This window comes from Cordyceps javanica, chromosome 5 (genome assembly GCF_051103115.1).
Source record: "Cordyceps javanica chromosome 5, complete sequence".
NCBI lineage: Eukaryota > Fungi > Ascomycota > Sordariomycetes > Hypocreales > Cordycipitaceae > Cordyceps > Cordyceps javanica.
The window spans coordinates 3,865,240-3,884,960 of record NC_139299.1 but is presented as its reverse complement, the minus strand read 5'-3'; the positions used below and the strand labels follow the sequence as shown (position 1 = coordinate 3,884,960).

Sequence of the window (19,721 nt, the reverse complement as noted above, 5' to 3'; positions counted from 1 at the left end):
TCCCTCGAACGGTTCAGAATTTGCCGTAAAATAGGTTGAGAGCATCCCGCAGGCTTCAGAATGGGCTGCTTCAGTGGGTCAACTTCAGAGGGTCAAAAATTTGTTTGCCAAAATCGTAGCACGAACTGGGAAGGAGAAGGATTCGCCTGACGAGGCTACCTACATGTGAGTCATACCTTTGCCTCAAAGACAATGACAGTTTTTCTATAGCTAAATAACCATTTCTTATCGCATGGACCGTCTCCATCGTTTACTCGATTGAATTTATACAGGACACTCTGTTTTAAATTCAGTGAAGCGCGTCAATTATATAGACAGACGATTAAGCAAGCTATAACTGTATAGTCGAGTACTAAAAAGCTCGGCATCTCTCGGCATAAGTAGTCACTGGAGTGTCTGGTGGAGTTGGAAAACAGGGCGTTACTAAATATAGCATGGTAGAATCTCCACGCCCCTTGCGAGAAAGGCTGGATTTTCTATTTTTTCGAAGAACTATTCACTAAAATGAGTAGAGACTGTCTAGGAGCGTTCACGCAATGGAACCAAATTACTCCTCGGTTGTAGGTAGTGGCTTAGCAAGACCGAGCCTCTCCAATGTGCTCTGGCCCACTCTGGGGTCCGCGGCATTGGCATCAACAATGAGCGTCTTGGGGTTCTTATCTACCATCAATCGAATCAGATCCGGACGCATATAGTGGCCGCCCTGTTTCAATCTGTCAGTACATGGAATGCAATATTCCCGAAATATAACATACAAAATCAGCCAGGCGCTTCGTCAGCAAGTTCTCGTCTAGGTCGACATCGACAATCACCAAGCCCTCGAAATCCTTTGGCGGGTCTTCAACTGCTCGAAAGCCGTCCGGTCGGTAGATCCGAGTGAAGCCATTACCAATGACTGCAAACTCCGCATCGACTGCTTTTTCATCATCCTGTAGATGCTTTGGAAGGTTAAGGCGTGCGCCCTCGCGGGTTACGACTTGCGAAGGTGCCAGAGTCCAGGTGCCTGTCTCATAGGCGTAGGCAGGAGTAACAAGCTCTGACTGGGTCTCGGAAATGTTGGTGTAAGGATCGGGATACTTGAGAGACGATGCGGGTGGATAAACTGGCCACGCAGCAACATGGATTTCTTCGTGCTGGGCACAAGAAAGGGCTTTTAGGAAGGGGTTCATCTATAAAGGTTAGATGGCGATCGCATACGGGAAGATTGACAACCTACATTTTCCCAGCAATTGAGATGTCCAAGTCTGCCAATCTCTGTTTCTACCACCGTATTAAGCGAGTCCCCATTACCCTCACCAAAGACAAGCTTCTCCACATGTGTGGGCTTGATTTTACCGCGGTGGTTGATCACTGCACCTGTCGGGTCGATGATTATCTGGGCGGTATACAGTGTGTGGCCATCAAGCTCCGAGTAGCCCAGAGACACGAAAATCTGTGCCTCTTTAGCAGCACTTCGAATCCGCTGCATCTCGACTGAGTCGGGTCGCAAACTGTTTTGGTGGTATTCCTTGAGAAGTGGCAAAGAATCCTGGTACTTGACACGCCACTGCCAATAGGGATATCTGAGTTTGTCAGTATTGAAACTGCGGCCAATTCCTCATCATATTTACCCAGGGATCCCTGGCACTGTTAGAACGTTTGTCATCACCCATCAGTCAGAAGCACTCACAGAGCTCAGGGAATGCAATGAGCTTGCAACCCTTTTCTCCAGCCTCGCGGATGAGATTAATCGTTTTCTCAACAGACTTTTGAAGGTCGAACCAGCCAGGCTCGGCCTGGACAGCGGCTGCCTTGTACTTTCGGATCACCGCAGACATGTTGGGATATTGTAAAGACGAAGAATGTAATTTTTTGTGATGAGGAAGATGTGTTAATGATGCATAGGCAACAGTGTAGAAGATCCGGGCTGCCTGCTTTTATATACTACAGACAAACTATACGAAGCCCTCCCTTGTTTGGCTCCTCAAGGCCCGTCTAGGAAGCAAAGCACGCCATGGACTGTATTTTTCGGAGTTTCTCGGCCTCCCGGAAAGTCGGGAAGTGAGGATCTCATTCATATTCGCGGCCGGGGTAACGAGATATCTCTGGTTACTACGGAGTACTCCGTACATCTTCATGTTTCTACGTCTACCACCGGCGTGGCCCACACGGAACCCGGCCGGAAGCAGCGTAAAAATCACGCCACGGATTTTACTGTGAATCACAAGACAACGGGCAGCATCTCTGTCAGTGGATACCATCACCCGGCTGTCATGCCCCACCAAAGGTCGAGAGCGAAACTGGCTACCGTGCCATCCGTGATCAGGCGGTTTGAGGCAACATCATAATGCCGATATTTCTTCTGGGATTTTAAAAAACAAAGGGGTAATAACCTTACTCAGATTGATTTCAGTAGCCGAGGTTGAGTTTAGATGCTTTGTTAGATCTCAGCAGGGGTATGATTGCCAATTGCCGCAAATCTAGAGGCATTTGCCGGCAAGTTGCGAACTGCAGCTGCAGCGTACTGCAGATCAGCCCCAAGAAAACAGAATGCGTTTCAATTACCATTACAAATAGCATTCATTCATTTCTTCATTGAGCTACCGTGACTATTGATCTGGTGGAGGAGTCGGCGACAGACTCATAGCGACTTTAGAAACATCTCGACGGATTTCATCGACCACCCATGTGCATATCCAAGCGCAGAATCCAGCACTGGCTGAACATGGGCCTCCGCAGGTACAATTGTGAGTACCGCTTCCTTACTAGCTACAGCTGAGACCTTTTCGTCAGAATCCACAACAATCATGTCTGCACGAAGAAGCTCTCGTCCAAACTTGACACATGAGTCAAACAGAGTCTCGCCGGCGCCTGTTGTAACGAGAATCCTCTTGGCTACTGGGCACGACGTTACGTCTGAGGCTCTTGCGTGCATTTCAGGTGGGAAAACGGCTTTCCAGACCGCGCTTGCTCCGTCAGCTTCAATGGGTGATGCCCAGACTTCTGTTAGAGAGGGTTTGAATAGCTTGATGAAAAATTCCAATTGCTGTGCAGAGAGATAGTCGCTCTCATTGTTCGCAACAAATGAGGCATCAGTGGTTCTCATGGTCAGCCATGGCGAAAAAAGCGCCACAGCGCACAACTGTTTCCCCTTCTCAGGGCCCAACTCTGTCAACGGTGGTGCGTATGGGGAGGGCCGCACTACGTGCGCGAGCAGACTGGCAATGAGGTGGCCACCTGCGCTGTCACCGGCTAGAATCAAGGTCTCTGGCCGTATACCGGCGTTGCCAGCGATGCCGGGAAGGGGGTGGTTAAGTAGATATTTGACTGTAGCCACCATCTGTATGAGCTGCGTAGGATATCCGAACTCCGAGCTTAGCGAGTACTCAATGAAGATGACGCGACTCGCACCGCACGAGTCCGCACACCTTAATGCGAACGGCATGTGGCCGGGGGCTTGCAGAGGGTTAAGGTAACCCCCTCCGTGGGCATAGAGCAGTGTCGGTCCGTCTACTGGGGCTTTGGCAGGAGTGACAATATGCAAAAGTGGAGGTGGAATCTGTCGATCATTGCCTTCAGATGTATGCTCAGCCAGTTCTGCGGTTGCCACGGTGTATGTTAGACCACGTTCATGGCAATATGCTTTAACGGCTGCGCCAGTGTGTCGACGATGGGAGTAAGCAAATACGTGTCGTGGATTGAGCGACAGGCGGAGAGACTGAAGGAGAGAGATGGAAAACTTCTGGCGCCAGTGCAGAGATACAGAGTCAGCGCTGCGTGATGCGAAGGTGAAGACGGCGCGGGCAACTACTCATAATGAAGATTAATTAGTGAGAACATGTTGGCACATCCAAAAACAACGGAAATGGCTGCCGAGCCACTTCCCGGACTCGATCCTCGTACCGGTCAGAGGGACGAGCCACATGAGTGATATTTGATCATATAGGCCCATGGGCTTGGGCACAAGCTCATTTGTCGACATGATGAGAAGCGGCGCGTTTGTCGTGTGAAGTTGCCAGATTGTAAATGTTTCGAAAGGAGATGGGGAACTCGCGACCATAATAGCGCGTTGCCCAAGGCCAGGCCAAGTGGAGACATTGGTGGAGGCTGCTGACAGCTTTGATCCGACGGTTGGGAAACATCATGAATCATTGCAAGAAGGTAGAAAAGGATCGGTTAGAGAGAATCTCAAAATCCCTATCCCCATTTTGAATTGATGCAAAATTGGTGGATGGCATCGTAACCCAGTACAGCCCAGAACCTATCTTATCAAGGCCGTACTATTAGACACGGATTCACGGGGATACGTGCAACTCCGTGAATGGGTGATTAATGCGAATGCACACACCTCAAGGCCACGTGGGAGCCCTGTGGGTAGGAATACCCATTGTCCAAGCACGATCTGGTCATGGACATCGGGGAACAGACTGTATTCGAGATGGAGCCAAAACTATTGTAGTATTGAAGTAGGTCTACTGGGCGCAATTGGTAAGGGCAGTAGGTATCGAAGAGTGATGGTGAAAAGAAAGCGCTACCCTAGAAGAAACTAAACAAAGTTACCCTGAGTCCGATGGGTTTTACTAAGATACTATAAATATGATATCGTCGAAATGATAGTGTCTAAGCCTGAGCGGTTTCTAATTCATGTCAGGAGAATATATCACTACGTGAGCTCTAATCGGCGAAAAGAATTCGATTGGCGGCATTTGGAGGCGGGGAGGACAGAACGGACATAAGGTTGCATTTTTGTTAGCCTATAGCCGGGTGACTCGAAGCCAGTAGTTACCCGACATCTCCGAGTACTCTTGTCAGCCAGTAAATGATTGACTAGGGCTTAGGATAAAGCTGTTTTTTCTTTGGCTGTTAGACCTTTCTGCTATTGACTACGTAATATCAAATTTATCAGGCCGTAACATATTACCGAGCTAATATGCCCTTCACTCTCCGCCCGTACAACCTCCGTATGGGCAGCGAAGGATTGTAGCCGTACTTGTAAGCCACAACATGACCCCACTGTGGTGAACAATCCTGGAGTTTGTGCTTTCCAAATATGGTTGAACTATTTCCGGATACTTGACACGCTACTGCGACCTGAAGCCCTTTTGACGGGAGAGAATTGAGGCTAGGCAAAAGATCACTCTACCTCCGAGCCGAAGCCGACCACGCCAAGATATAAATAAAGCAATCCTCCTGAGCAGCTGTAGATGAAATATGCTCACCAATTCAGTAATCAGATCTAGTCATTGACCGATATCTCCTATTCAACTTCACATCTGCAACCATGTCCTCGTCAATGCCCCTGTCGACCAAGATCGCTCACGTGACGGCGATCGAAGCCGGCGCAGAAAAGGCGCTTGTAAAACCTGATGCCCATCTGGACAATGCCCTCTCCAGCACGGCCAAACATGGAATGCCTCCCATCCAGGTATCCGCCCTGCAGGGCCAGTTCCTTGCCATCCAGGCTCGCCTCATCGGCGCAAAGACGGTCCTTGAACTCGGTGCCTTGGGAGGCTACTCCACCATCTGCCTTGCAAAGACGGGCGCCAAAGTGACGAGCATCGAGATTGACCCCAAACATCGCGACGTCGCCAGCGAGAACCTGCGCGTCGCAGGGATCGAGCCAGACATTATTCTGGGCGATGCGCGGAGCGTCCTTCCCGAGCTTGTGCGCGAGGGTCGCGTGTTTGACATGGTGTTTATCGACGCTGACTGGGGCCAGCATGCAGACTATTTTGACTGGGCTGTCAAGCTGACACGCAGAAACGGATGTATCTTCATCGACAATGTCGTGCAGGAACTAATTACCTGCCACGATGGTAGCGTTGGGGAGGGTACTTTGATTGAAAGGGTTGGCGCGGCGACCAACGTGACGGCGACACTCGTGCCAAAGATTACCGGAAAAGAGGGTGTGGTGGATAATGCGTTTATCGACGGATTTCTTCTAGCGACTGTGAACTAGGTTCCTGCTAGTTATGCAATTACTTGAACGGGTATTCCCGCTTTTCAGTGGGATTTTCAGTATCTACAACAATCGCGTAGAATGACGGACGGCAATACCTCGCTGTCACTCTCATTTGCGTGGTCATGTGCCCATATTATAGTAACACCTCGTATTATCCGGATCTCTCGTGCCATCAGATGCTGGGAGATGCCGATGCACATGACGTGATTTTTTTGCTCAACATTCTTGGGGTTTTATGGCTGCTAGGACTATTCACTAGGTATTCACTGTGCTAGTAAAGTCAGTGTTGTTTCGATTGACTTGTATAAGTACTGTAACTACGGAGTACTGGTTAACTAAGTATGGCTCTTTTTTTTTAACCGTAGGTAATTTTTCTAGTCATCTGTACCCCTTCTCCTCTCAGTAGCTAATAGTTCTCTTCACGAGCACCAACCAAGGCGAATACAGGCCAAGGATGACGCCACCCCCGCCAATGGAATCTTGGCAAACTAGTTACCAGTTAGCCTTCTCGCTACGAAATAGTTAGAAGATAAGCTTCTTTTAGCAGCTGCCTAAGATGGCAGGTGCCACCTCTACAACTCAAGACGTGACACAGAATACCACTGTGTTGCAGGTCTTGGCAAGTCTAGACCGGCAGTCAGGCAGGCGGTATCGGTTCTTTATAAGGTCTTGTCGGAGCCCACCATTTGCTGCAACATGACCTACACAAAAATTGCTTCTTTCTTTTCGCACAATGAAATTTTTGAAGATTGCAGTTCTAGGAGCGCTCTATTGTGCAGGGCTGCTGGATGCTACTGATCCAATCACGCCAGAGAAGGCTGCCAATGATATTCGCGTTCAAGAGTGAGCTACGGGAGCTTGATCCCAGATTGAGACTTCATTAATCCATGAAATAGGTTGGAAAACGTACTTTGGAATCTGCAAAAGATTGCCCGCGATAATGGCGGCAACCGAGCCCATGGTCTACCTGGGTTCAAGGCGTCGCGCGACTTTGTTCTTGAACGGGTTGTTAAGCGATTCGGCGCACGTCTAGACACGTACACTCAAGAGTTCAACCATACCTATAACGAAGTCCGGCGCATTGAACTCAAGGGGCCAGAAGGGAACAAAGTAGACGTCTACACTCTACAATACGTCTCGTCGACCCCGTTGCCTGGCGGCGTCACAGCACCGTTGCTGAATACTCCTGTCGATGATGCTCGTGGCTCTATGTGCTTCCCGGACCAGTGGGACGGCATCGATGCCTCTGGGAAAGTTGTTCTCCTGAAGCGCGGTGAGTGCGCTATCGCGGACAAGCTCAAGCTCGCGAAGCAACATGGTGCACTAGCGGCAGTCCTCTACCACAACCTTCCTGGTACACCAACGAGTGCCACACTCGGTGCCGGCAACGTTGGACTCCTAGTTCCTGTAGCCCTTGTTCATCGCGACGTCGGCGAGGGCTGGAAGACTAGACTTGCCGCGGGCGAAGACCTCAAGGTGACACTTACCATAGACGCGATTTTCGAACAGCGTCCAGGTTGGAATGTCATCTCGGAAACAAAACAGGGGGACCCGAACAATGTTGTCATGCTCGGAGCCCACCTGGACAGTGTCCAGGCCGGTCCTGGCATTAATGACGATGGCAGTGGCACGGCCGCGTTGCTCGAAATAGCAACCTCGTTTCAAAAGTATACCGGCTTCAAAAATAAGATTCGCTTCGCTTGGTGGGGAGCTGAAGAGTAGGTAACTCTCACGCTGCATGCAGAGATGGCTACTTACAGTTGCATATAGGCTTGGCCTGGTTGGCTCTCTATACTACACTTCACGCCTGTCCGAAGCGGAGAAGGACAAGATCAAATTTTATTTCAACTATGACATGATTGCTAGCCCCGAGCCGAAATTTGTCGTCTATGCGGATAACGATTCCCATGAATACGGTGCCGTTCCCATCTACGAGTACTTGAAAGGCGCGGGCGCTGCACCTGAATATGCGTATGCACCCCACCCTCCTATGTTTCCATCTGACTTGACCTAATCCCCTTTATTAATACTCGATAGCAAATTCGGGTCCTCGTCAGACTACGTCGGCTTTCTCAGAGCCGGGATACCGAGCAGCGGCATCTTCACTGGCGCCGGGGCGCCGTACGACCAATGTTACCACCAGCTGTGCGACAACCTTCGGAATATCAACTGGGATGCCTACGAAAAGAATGCCAAAGCTGCCGCTTATGTCGCAGCTCAATTTGCTCTGAATCTCGATGGCGTCCCAAAGCGCAACACAACGAGCTCAAATCCCCAGTCTGCCCGTGGTATTCAGAATACTTTCCGCGATTGGACCACTGGGATTCAAGTTGCGGAAACTCATGCGAGCTGTGGAGGAGAGCTTCGCTCAGTCTAACAAAAAAAAAACTGACAAAAAACTAAAGAAAAAACCAGGGATCTGCATACGCATTGGTTGCAGTCTTCCTGCAATGCCGTCAACGACATTTCTGAAGAGCATCGGTGCATGACACACCGAATGGACGACATGAAGCGGGGAGGGCAGGATTTGGCGGGTACGCGCGACTTGCCTTATTGACACGGAAGCAGTGAAACGATCATCACATGGAAAGTGTTTAAATACACCCATACAGTAGTTTTTGCAATTGAACTTTCGACTGCGTTCTTTGTCGTGAAATTAATGGATAATATGCTGTCATTCTCGTTGTCACTGCACGGACGCAGACTGCATTGATTGTGACAGTAGCTGGAATCCGAGAACAATTAGCTATATTGGGCAACTAAAACGTAGCTATAAGTCATCTTTCAAATGAATGAGGGCAAAAAGCTTCGGCAAGACCTGATTTCGAAAACCACCAACAGCCGCGGAGCATGAGCCTCAGCCGAGCCTGCTTTTCAGAGATGGGCGCTGGTATAGCTGACGGTGCTGCGTTAGGTGTGCCGTCGAGGTGCTGCGTATGCCGTTTTTTATAACCACTATTGATGATAAAGGCCAGTTGTGAAGGAACTGCATATTTTCGGCCTCTATCAAGGAACCGCAGAATGTATGATACTGATCCTTAGATGGCTGAGTCTAGACAACGCCGGGACAAGTGGAAACTACCAATCGGTAGTTATATATACTTACTCTGTCTTCCCAGGCCAGGTGCCGTCAGAGTACCCACCTGCTACTTATATTTTATAATGAGTACAACGACATCGGTATAACATACTTTATTAGCGCAGCTTCCCGCACTGGTAAGAATATCCTCTAAATATGAATCCGTCATCAATGATTCTTCTTTTGCAAGTGGCTGCGGGCCGCCTATCCGTCCTAGGACTAGGCCTTGGCAGCAATGCTGGGATAAATAGTTGGCCGAAAAGTTTTACACTGCCACTAGCGCGACGTGCCGAAATCCAGCGAGTTCTCATGGAAATCTTGCAGATTGGTGTACTAATAATACTTTGCTCGTCTCGTATTCTTGTATTGTACTTACCTTCACTTTATACTGTTTTGCGTCCCTACAAGCTCTCCCTGATTTCAATTTGACAGGGTACATTGGTGGTATATCGGGTAAGTCAACTCGAACTCGCGAGGCTTTTATATTCGATAATAAGAGAAAATAAATAACAGTAACGAAAAATGGATCAAACAGGGCATTGCACGGAGCGACTGAGCTAGCATTCGTGGCAGGAGATTTCTGCTTCTGACATTCTTCGTACAGGGGCGCCCTTCTCGCGGCGCTATTGGCCGAAATTGAAAATCTCGTAACGTTGAGGGCCGCAAATAGTGAAATGTGGCTAACCTCGGAACGGTCTAGAACTAAGGAAATCTCGATGAACTGCATTCTCCTTCTACCAGTTGCACAAGGCATAAGTGGCGTCTATGTCACTGAACGCGGAGCCATTTGTCCGCCCCTGTCCAGCTTCAACGGCCAGTTATGGGGCGAACGCATCGTTATAACGGCGCGCTGTACCTGATGCTACTGTGTTTTTCACCCCATGAGCACTATACAGACGCAAGCCACGCCCACTACATAGTGTCTTTGACGGATCATAGTACGGGGTGCAGGAAACCGGTTGCTCTCCCTTTGTCGTTTATTGCAATTTTGCTTCCTACACCAGCCGCCCGACTTGTAGCCTCTGCAGTTTTGATCTTTTGACGCGAGTTTCTTCGGTTTGCAGGTGTCCTCGAGGACGGTAGCCGCTCCAACCACTCAAACCTATGGCCTGGGACTTATTAGTGTGCGAGAACTTGGCAAAAAACCCACAGCCGAGACAAAGAGGAAAATTTCTCCCCATGAGCTCGGGCTTTGTCGAGTTGACAGAATGAGAGTTCCCATATGGGTACAGCTTGCGCTGCTTGTAAGCGCCGTCGCCTTACTCGCCCTAACAGTTGTCGCAGTGCCGACATGGATATACGTCCAAAGCTTCGTTGTCAATGTGGAAACCGAGAGCCTTGCCCTCGCAGCGTCGCTGTACGCTGCCAAGATTGACTCCCAGCTGCAGTTGCTCAACACAATCAGTCGCACAGTTTCCACGCGCATCTTGATACAACAGTCCTTAGTCAACTACTATAATGGCAACTCGACGACAAAAGACCCGTTTGAACCTACAGTAACGGACTTGCAGAGCGCCCTCGCTACTAGTAGCTTCACTGGTTTATTGCAGGCGCGCGTCTACTCGCGAAACCAAACCGGCGAGAATGCGACTGGCCTTGTCAGTGTCACGGGTTCTGGTGTTGGGACGCAGATCCAGAACATCCAATTGCCCTACCTCACTCCAACCGGATCACCCGTCAACCTGAGTGACTCTGAGTTTGGCTATCCGCCTTCTCTGTATCCCAACATCACTTATGAGACCTTGGATTACCCGAACCCCTACATACCATCGGAAACCGCCGTCGCAGCTAGCGCCTTCCCGGGCGTGTTGTTGAGCGACAGCCGAGGACTGCTACTTGGCCCGCTGGCCATCAACGAAACATTCGCGCTCATATCTCTCACAATTCCCATCAGATCTCTTCGCTCTAATGGCTTTATTCTTGGTTATCTCACCCTGGTTGCTGCCGCGAACTCGTTTCTCGACATCCAAACAGCCATCGATGGACTTGGTAGCAGCGGTGTGGCGCTACTTGTCACTCCTGATGACCCATCCAACCGATTCACACCACCACTTTTGCCATCCAATGTCACATATCGACCACCAAAGGACTCTTTGAGTAATTATTCAGTGCGAATCGTTCTGCCACCGATGGCACGCACCGGCCAGGCCGACCGTCACGGACTGATGGAGGGAAGCTGGCAGCTGCCTTTCATTCTGTCACGCTACCCAGCTGTGAATAGCGTCTACTCAACGAATAATGGGAACGCGAATAATGCCCGTGCAAGTCTGACAGCGAAAAACGAAAAGGGATTCTCAGTGGCAGTTGGTGTTGCTCGTCCACAGACCACACTGGTTGACTGGGCTATAGTAGTGGAAAAGTCTCGCGGCGAGGCTTACCTCCCTATATCCCAGCTACGCAAAATACTAGTTGGCTGTGCCTTCGGAACTGCTGGTTTAGTCATGATGCTCATTATTCCTTGCGCATATTTCAGTGTCCGCCCTATTCGGAGACTCAAAACAGCCACTGAAAAGACCATCACCGTGCCGGGCTACGATCACATGTATAGCGACGACGAGAAACTCGCAGCAAGCTCGCGTGGTACACTGACTTCCACTCTCATCGGTAATTTCTTTCAGAACCTCAAGAGGAAATTTTCGAAGCCGCAGCGGCCACTCACAGCGGCTGAAATCGAGAATCACCGCCGCGTATTCAAGATACCAGGCAGGGTCAAGGAGAGGTCACATCTGATTACCGACGAGGTAACAGAGCTGACGGAAGTTTACAACAAAATGACAGATGAGCTTGTCAAACAATATACCTCTCTTGACCATCAAGTAGCAAAAAGAACACGGGAACTGGAGATCAGTAAGAAAGCAGCCGAGGCTGCCAACGAGAGCAAAACGTTATTTATTGCCAACATCTCTCACGAGCTGAAGACACCACTCAACGGAATCATGGGCATCTGTGCTGTATGTATGGAAGAGAATGACATTCTCCATATACAGCATTCTTTAAAAACACTCTACAGATCTGGTGAGTTATCCTCCGTAATGTAATAAAACCGGGCTAACTCTGAGGTATTAGGTGAGCTACTGCTGCATCTATTGGAAGACTTGCTCAGTTTCTCCAAGAACCAGATCAGCCATGAGATCAAGTTGGAGCACAAAGAATTCCGACTAGGAGAGATTCGATCACAAATCATATCAATTTTTGAGAAACAAGCTCGGGAGAGCAAAATCGAAATGGACGTCATCTTCATTGGTCCTGTGCCCGAAGAAGCCAATCCAGGTTATCTGTTCGTTCAACAATCACCGTCACGAGCTACACAACCAAACCGCATACGAGACATGTATATTCTGGGAGATCAACATCGAATCTTACAAGTCATAATCAACCTCGTCAGCAATAGCCTGAAATTTACGGCAGCTGGTGGTAAGATTCAAGTCCGCATACGCTGCGGAGAAGACCTCAAAATGAAGGGTAGCAACGAATCAACGACGCAGGCCGGTGACTCCGACCCTCAGAGTGAAAGCAGCGATAGGACGAGGGTATCTTCGGCACCAATCTCGATAAGACCACCACTTGGCACGCCAGCGGGAAGCGGTCAACCCAACCAGATTGAGCCGATTGACGATCCTGATTTTATCTTTGATCGAGTTGGCCCCAGCTCACCAGCCATAGTCGATGAGACGCCGAAAACATATATGTTTACGTTCGAGGTCGAGGATACCGGACGAGGTATACCCAACAGCATGCAGGACAAAATCTTCGAACCGTTTGTACAGGTCGATTCAAGTTTGAGCAAAGGATTTGGCGGCACTGGACTCGGTCTGAGCATCTGCTCGCAGCTTGCTAAACTAATGGGGGGCACAATCACTGTGAAGAGCAATGAGGGGCTTGGCTCAACTTTCAGCTTACGAATACCTCTCAAATATATCAGCGACCGAGTTCCTAGCACACGATCCGAAAGCACGAGGCCGAGGTCGAGGGCACCAAGCGCTGGCGGCTCAACGACTGGTGGTGGTGGTAGCAGTTGCCATCGCAATTCACTAAGCAGCGTGCTAGCACAAGAACCCGATCCCGCGACGACGTCAACAAACAACGACAGTCATCGAAGCGATATCCAACCCCGCCTTGTTGGTTTAAGTACGCCGTTTTTCCCGCCGAATCCCAATCAAGCTTCAGTGTCGCCTCCCAACCCTACTACAGTCGTTCCACCGACCACGAGTGTCGAAACGCAAGCGGCCATACAGAAAGCCAAAGTCGACAAGGCCAAGAACTCTACGAATGGGTCGGCAAGCAACGACCTATGTGTTCTCGTGGCGGACGATAATGCCACGAACATCGAGGTCGTACGGAGAATGCTCAAGCTCGAAAAGGTTCTCGATGTTACCATCGCCAAAGACGGCCGCGAGGCATATGAGTTGGTCAAGATGAACATGGAACAGAATCGCAAGTTTGACTTGATTTTTATGGATGTTCAGATGCCCAACTTGGATGGTATACAGTCTACCCGACTGATTCGGCAGATGGGGTATGCCGCGCCAATCGTGGCTCTCACGGCATTCTCGGAGGAGAGTAATCGCAAGGAGTGTATGGAGTCGGGCATGGATGAATTCTTGGCTAAACCAATCAGAAGGTCAGCGCTGAAGAGCGTCCTGACCAGGTTTGCGACAATCTATGAGGAGAAGACCTGACGAATGACAGTTGGGGGTCATTAATTGCGATTGACGCATGCAGCTGTATACTTGCGAGGCATTCATTGGTCACTGTTATTATTATTTTTTAGCGAATTCATATTATAGAGGCTGAAAACAAGAAAAAAACTGCGTGAAATGCTCCAGTTGGCGCAACACACACGCTTTCATTCATTCAACACTAACTATTGGGAAGACAAAACCCGTGAGGCTCCCGCTGCACCCGATCGGAGAAAGCGGGCGCCTTGAACATATCCAATCAAGACACACAAAGCCAAAGCTCATTCCCGATGCGGGCCTGATCCGCTGTCGGTCTGCCGTCTTTTCTTTCGAGAGCGAGCAGCCTCAAGTATAAGAAGTCCCGCCGTTCGCATCCTTGGAGTTCTCGCGACAGCCACAATGGTGATTACAACAAATTGCTACGCAAATATGCGCTGTACATGTGAATCGTCAGTGTATTCACACTAGCATCCCTCATGATGCTCAGGTGTAGTGTCGCAAAAGTAGAGTAAATCTACAGGTGGCGGTGGTGGGATTGAAAGCATGACCCCATCACAAAACAGTCTGCTCTCAAGTAGCACAGTTAGCATGCAGACCGGAGACATAGACTCGGGACGGGTGCCTGGTCTGCGACGAAAGTGTATTTTACAAACATTGATATCGAGTATTAAATCGGATTGGCAATTTCCGAGTCATTGTCAGAGGCTAAATGGTGGCTTCTAGACCCGCTACTTTGATCAAGACTGATTTCGTTTCCATGAACGTCTCCATGCTGTGGATGTAGCTTTCCCTCTGAATCCCGCTACTTTTCTGGCCACCGAATGGCATATCGTCACCCTTTGTCGGGCTTGTGCAGTTGACACCTACAGTGCCTGCTTCCAACCGAGGGGCGACTCTCATCGCTCGGTCCAGGTCTTTCGTATAGACTGCCGCATACAAACCATACTCGGTATTATTGGCATTGTGCACAGCTTCAGCTTCAGTGTCGAAAGTGTTTATGATCACCACAGGTCCGAATACTTCTTCCTTCATAATCTTTGCATGCTCCGGGACGTTTATGAAGATTGTTGGGTTGACAAACAGACCAGGGGCATCCTGCCCGTCCGTTACCATTGTTCCGGTCTCCTTGCCCATTTCAATGTAGCGGAGCACTGTAGCGTGCTGGATTTTGTCAGCCTGTGGTCCCTGGGTGGTGTTGGGATCTGTCGGGTCGCCCATGCGAGAGGAGGCGAATGCAGTCTTGAATTTTTCCAGAAAAGCGGCAGCAATCTTTCGCTGAACGTAGATGCGAGAGTTTGCCATGCAAGTTTGTCCACTTATAAGGTGGATGCTAAATCGTGTGTCACGGACAGCAGCATCAATGTCTGCATCGTCGAAAATAATTGCTGGAGATTTCCCGCCTAGCTCGAGAATGACTTTCTTCATATTAGAATCAGTAGCCATTTTAGCAATGAGTTTGCCGGTTTTGCTTGAGCCGGTGAAACTAAGAGCACGAACGTCCAAGTGCGACGCCAGCGCAGCCCCCGCACCAGGGCCATGGCCAGAGAGAACATTGATGACTCCAGGAGGGAATCCAGCTTTTTTGGCCAGATCTGCAACATACAAACTCTGAGGTCGGTTAGTACAGAAAACAGAAGGGTCGTTCGCTCTGATGCCTACTGTCAAGGGAGCCTTTTCGCTGCTCTTGAGAACTACCGCATTACCTGCAGCGAGGGCGGGCGCTAATTTCTTGCAGAAGAAAACGACTGGTACATTCCAGGGAATAATGGCCGCAACAACACCAACTGGCTGCTTGAGCGTGATGTTCACGAACCCCGGAGTGTTCAAGCTCGAGCTCCCTTGTGGGTAGGCCGCCTCGGAGAAATACCGAAAGTACTTGGAGCCAGCCACAGCATCGAAATAGCTGGACACTGGACGGCCCATGGACTCTGCCTCGAGGCGGGCCAACTCAGCATGCGATTCCAAGATCAAGTCCGCTAGTTTCACAAGGTATCTCCCTCTATCATATGGAGACAATGCCGCCCAAGCGGGGAAGGCCGCTTTGGCTGCGGCGACAGCCTCGTTCACATCCTCGTTCGTAGCTTCATAAACTTTCAGGCTCACATGTTAGAACTGCCGGCCGTTTGAAAAATGCTGAAACAAGAAGCAACTTTGGCATTTGGTCAAGTAAAACTGACCGTTGGCAAGGACTTCCCCAGACACAGCAGAGCGCAACTCAAAGGTTTCGCCACTGGACGAAGGCCGGAACTAAATCGATGAGCAGTTGTCTTGAAATTGTGGTTTATTGCTACCTACTTCTCCATTGATGAAAAGTCGAGTCTCAATGGTTTTGTCAGTCATTATTTTTTTCGTCAGATGCAAGGTTAGGTGGTTTTATCAAAAGATGTAGTGGCGGCAACACTGGCGATGTCCAGGAGTTTACTAGTCACTAATTACAATGTGGCAGCAATGGTATAATAAGTACATAGATGTGGAGTAACGCACCGAGTGTCATGCTTGTCATGATACGACACATTCAACCACAAAAATGACGACCTGGGAGCCTTGCGACTGCCGAGCATCTATGCCTTATTGAGCCAACTGGTAACAGCGCCGCGGTTCATCAACGCCTCCCATCAGGGACGGGAGTGGCGCCGTCCCTGGTGCCGAGCGGTGAGGCATAGAGAAACAAGGCTCTCGTGGCGCACGCTATACCTCACTCTACAGGCATTGGGAGTGGCCGATAGTGTGGAGTTGCAATCAGGCTACTGCAACAGTGTAGTAACATTACATGGGATGATTGGAAATATCGGACCGCGCGTGATTTCAGACTTCTCTCGAGTGTTTAAACCTGACATCGATTGCATAGAGACATGGTCGTGCCGACTATGGCTGGGCCTTTCACGAATAACACAAAGACAGGCCAAGCGGTTGACGCAGGCATCTCTGTGTCCGCGCGATCAGAAGATGATGATGACCTGGAAGATCCAACGGCCGCCAGGCGATTGCTTCTCAAATGCGACCTTCGCTTGATTCCGATTCTTGGAACATTGTATCTAGTCTCATTCTTGGACCGCTCAAACATTGCCAACGCGAGAATCTTTGGCCTAGAGAAATCTCTGGCAATGCCATCCACGGGGTTCAACAATTGCCTGTGGATTTTCTATCTGCCGTTTATCATGGTAGAGATCCCGAGCAATTTGTTCATGAGCCTGAACAGGATCAAACCCAACCACTACCTTTCTGGGGCAATGTTGATTCTCGGTGTCGTTTCCATGTGCCAGGGACTTACGAAGACATATGGTGGACTTCTCGCTTGTAGATTCATCATGGGGATCATGCAAGCCGTGTTACCTCCTGGTATTGTCCTTTTTGAAGAGATTGTAGTGCAATCGCTAACCAAAATAGGCGCTGCTCTTCTCATCGGCCAGTACTACAAGAGAAACGAGTGTTATATTCGATTTTCATATTTTTTCTGTTTCGCCTTACTCGGCAGCGCCTTCAGTGGCGTAAGTCCTGCACATCGAGTCCTCCCGCACGTCTGCTAACTCAGCTCCCAGCTCCTTGCATACGCCATCGAGAACATGGATGGCCTGGGAGGCTATGAAGCCTGGCGCTGGGTCTTTATTCTGGAAGGACTTTTGACTGTCTTGTTTGGGCTTGTCGCATGGCTTGTTATTCCTGAATTTCCTCAGGAGGCAACGTTCCTCACTACCAAGGAGCGGGCTTTACTTTGCGCTCGTCTACATCGAGACCGTGGGGCCGACAAGATCGACTTTCATGGCCTCAACTGGAGCAAAGTCCTGCTTGACTGGAAGATTTGGTCATTTACGCTGATTTACTTCTGCGCAGACATGGGCGCCGCCTCCATCTCTTCCTTCACGCCAACCATTCTCAAGGAACTGGGCTGGACCGCGTCGCGGGCTCAGGTCATGAGCATACCTATTTGGATGGTCAGCATGTCCGTGACTCTCCTGACTTCCTACGCATCGGGAAAGGTCTCATTCAGGTGGCCATTCGTGCTTGCCGGAGCTATTCTTGCACTGATTGGTTGGTGCCTGCAGTATTCTCAAGTGCAACCGGCGGCAGTTCGCTACTTTGCGCTCTACATCATTGCGGCCGGATCTGTCGCGCAATTTCCAATACTGCTTGGGTGGCTCAACAGCAACCTACGTGGCCGTCCGCAACAGGCCGTGGCCAGTGCGATACAGTTGGGCATCGGCAATTGTGCGAATTTCGTGGCCAGCAACGTTTTTATTACCTTGGAGCGGCCCGAGTATCCAACGGGATTCGCGACCGGCGTTGGTATCGCGAGTCTAGGCATCGCATCGTTGATTCTCGTAACGCTAGCGCTCGCTTGGCACAACCGCTGTTTGCAGCGAAAGCAGGACGGTACGGACGAGGGAGATGGATTTCAGGAAAATATCCGTTATGTGCTATAACTTGACTTGTTGTCTCTAAGCGTCTCGGCTGCCTAGTATTCTCACCCGGGGCCGACTGAGCGAGTACTGGACGATGGGGGACTGTGCTCTCTATTATAGTAGAGTATGCACGCGCGAATGAAATGGACAAGTATTGGGAAACACATAAAAAATACGTAATCCGGGCAAAAGAGCAACAGTTAAAACCACTCAATGTTAAAAAGGAGTTTTAATAGGGGCAATCTGGTAAATCTTGTACCAGCGCAACTAACATACAGAGCAAAGCCACACGGCGCGCACTGATCAGAGACCTAGGTTCACGATGAATCAGCGCCATGCCCTCGTTTTCTTATCAAATTTGGATAGAAAATGCCTGAAACTGAAATTCGATATTCAAAACAACTAGAATAGAGGTTACTGTTAGAAGAATTCGTGAGCACATCCCTGTCGAAGTCAACAGGCTCTTCACCACGGTCACGTCGTCCATTTTTAGTGGACATTGAGCGGACCAAGGGATAAGTAATCATCCATTGCGCACCTCGCCCAGACAACGTAGTACGTAATTTACTCTGACCCCATTATCTACTTGGACCGTATACATAAATTCAGATGGCCATTTGATTGTGGAAGGGCCTTTTTGCGCCTCTGAATGGCACAACATCCATGGTAACCAGTTGGAGACGTGTCAGAAATGGGATCGCTCTAGGCCGAGCAGGTTCAGGTTCTCAATCACTATATGGACTACCCTCGTGGCACGTCGCGGCTCCCCGCAAGTCCCAAAGAAGAGGCCTGAAAGTGGTAAAAGTAGACCATGAAGCGGGAGCTGTTCTCGTTCGCGTCGTCAGTTGTCTTGGAGGCCAACTGTGACTGGCGAACCAGTGGCATCCAAGATCGGCTCAAAAAGCGCTTGGGCGACAAACAAACGCCAGGTGCGTCCACATGGAAGGTCTCGATTCTCTGCCCATAGAGGTGTTTACAACTGGAGATGTCTTTTGTTACGCAATGCGGTGTATCAAAAAAAACGAAGAGGGGGGGGGTTTCTATGACCGTGCTCGGTATGCTCTCAAAATATGACATCTATTCCCAAGTCGATAAGACTTGAACGGTTTCTGGTCCGGGGCCGTTCATCAACGAAGAGGACTGGTCCCACAGCTCCTCTATGAGGGCGCTTTTCGTATCATTATAATCGACAGTGTTTCGATTCTCGTCATTGGTAATAGTGCCCAAGATTCTTTTTACTTTTGGTCTTGGAGTCCTTGCTAGGATCATGGCCATGACTTTGGGTGGAAAACCGGTGCATTAGTGAGGCTTTTGCCATCCGATACCACTCGGAACTCTCCAACGCCATTTTTCTCCGGTGAGAGGGCTTCCAGGAAACTGGCTACACACACATAGAGGGGCTTCACTTTTGTGATGATTGACCCTGCTGGGCGCTTGGCTCCAAAGAGTCTGTCCAGGGCATCTCTCCATCATCTTGGGTTCCTCTTGGGCCGGATCGACTCATTGAGCGGCGATGTGCCGTTCATGACAGATCACGCCGAACCCCTGCTGCCCAGACTAATAGTATCGAGAGGGGGACTGCCGCCCCGTTCTACGAGCTGCAGCGCGTCTCTGGGGACTAT

General features: G+C 49.8%; 7 protein-coding genes across 7 annotated transcripts; 4 read left to right on the top strand and 3 right to left on the bottom strand.

Moving 5' to 3' along the window:
- Positions 1 to 547: 547 nt before the first annotated feature.
- V2A60_008408 (carbon-nitrogen hydrolase) lies at positions 548 to 1,817 on the bottom strand (the record flags this gene model as incomplete). The annotated part of the gene is made up of 5 exons (XM_083259681.1): positions 548 to 703; positions 756 to 1,169; positions 1,217 to 1,562; positions 1,611 to 1,620; positions 1,670 to 1,817. 5 exons carry the CDS (start codon positions 1,815 to 1,817, stop codon positions 548 to 550), a joined length of 1,074 nt encoding a protein of 357 aa, XP_083115807.1.
- Positions 1,818 to 2,620: 803 nt separating this feature from the next.
- Positions 2,621 to 3,961, bottom strand: V2A60_008407 (alpha/beta hydrolase; the record flags this gene model as incomplete). Its single annotated transcript, XM_083259680.1, has 2 exons — positions 2,621 to 3,786; positions 3,883 to 3,961. 2 exons carry the CDS (start codon positions 3,959 to 3,961, stop codon positions 2,621 to 2,623), a joined length of 1,245 nt encoding a protein of 414 aa, XP_083115806.1.
- A 1,299-nt stretch (positions 3,962 to 5,260) lies between these two features.
- Positions 5,261 to 5,938, top strand: V2A60_008406 (O-methyltransferase; the record flags this gene model as incomplete). The annotated part of the gene is made up of 1 exon (XM_083259679.1): positions 5,261 to 5,938. The coding sequence occupies one exon, from the start codon at positions 5,261 to 5,263 to the stop codon at positions 5,936 to 5,938; it is 678 nt and encodes a 225-aa protein (XP_083115805.1).
- A 736-nt stretch (positions 5,939 to 6,674) lies between these two features.
- On the top strand, positions 6,675 to 8,318 carry V2A60_008405 (uncharacterized protein; the record flags this gene model as incomplete). The annotated part of the gene is made up of 4 exons (XM_083259678.1): positions 6,675 to 6,784; positions 6,838 to 7,659; positions 7,712 to 7,912; positions 7,979 to 8,318. The coding sequence occupies 4 exons, from the start codon at positions 6,675 to 6,677 to the stop codon at positions 8,316 to 8,318; spliced, it is 1,473 nt and encodes a 490-aa protein (XP_083115804.1).
- A 1,910-nt stretch (positions 8,319 to 10,228) lies between these two features.
- Positions 10,229 to 13,699, top strand: V2A60_008404 (uncharacterized protein; the record flags this gene model as incomplete). Its single annotated transcript, XM_083259677.1, has 2 exons — positions 10,229 to 12,035; positions 12,087 to 13,699. 2 exons carry the CDS (start codon positions 10,229 to 10,231, stop codon positions 13,697 to 13,699), a joined length of 3,420 nt encoding a protein of 1,139 aa, XP_083115803.1.
- Positions 13,700 to 14,404: 705 nt separating this feature from the next.
- Positions 14,405 to 16,039, bottom strand: V2A60_008403 (aldehyde dehydrogenase domain-containing protein; the record flags this gene model as incomplete). The annotated part of the gene is made up of 4 exons (XM_083259676.1): positions 14,405 to 15,307; positions 15,359 to 15,789; positions 15,877 to 15,946; positions 15,995 to 16,039. 4 exons carry the CDS (start codon positions 16,037 to 16,039, stop codon positions 14,405 to 14,407), a joined length of 1,449 nt encoding a protein of 482 aa, XP_083115802.1.
- Positions 16,040 to 16,566: 527 nt separating this feature from the next.
- Positions 16,567 to 18,120, top strand: V2A60_008402 (uncharacterized protein; the record flags this gene model as incomplete). Its single annotated transcript, XM_083259675.1, has 3 exons — positions 16,567 to 17,038; positions 17,087 to 17,187; positions 17,239 to 18,120. The coding sequence occupies 3 exons, from the start codon at positions 16,567 to 16,569 to the stop codon at positions 18,118 to 18,120; spliced, it is 1,455 nt and encodes a 484-aa protein (XP_083115801.1).
- Positions 18,121 to 19,721: the final 1,601 nt, after the last annotated feature.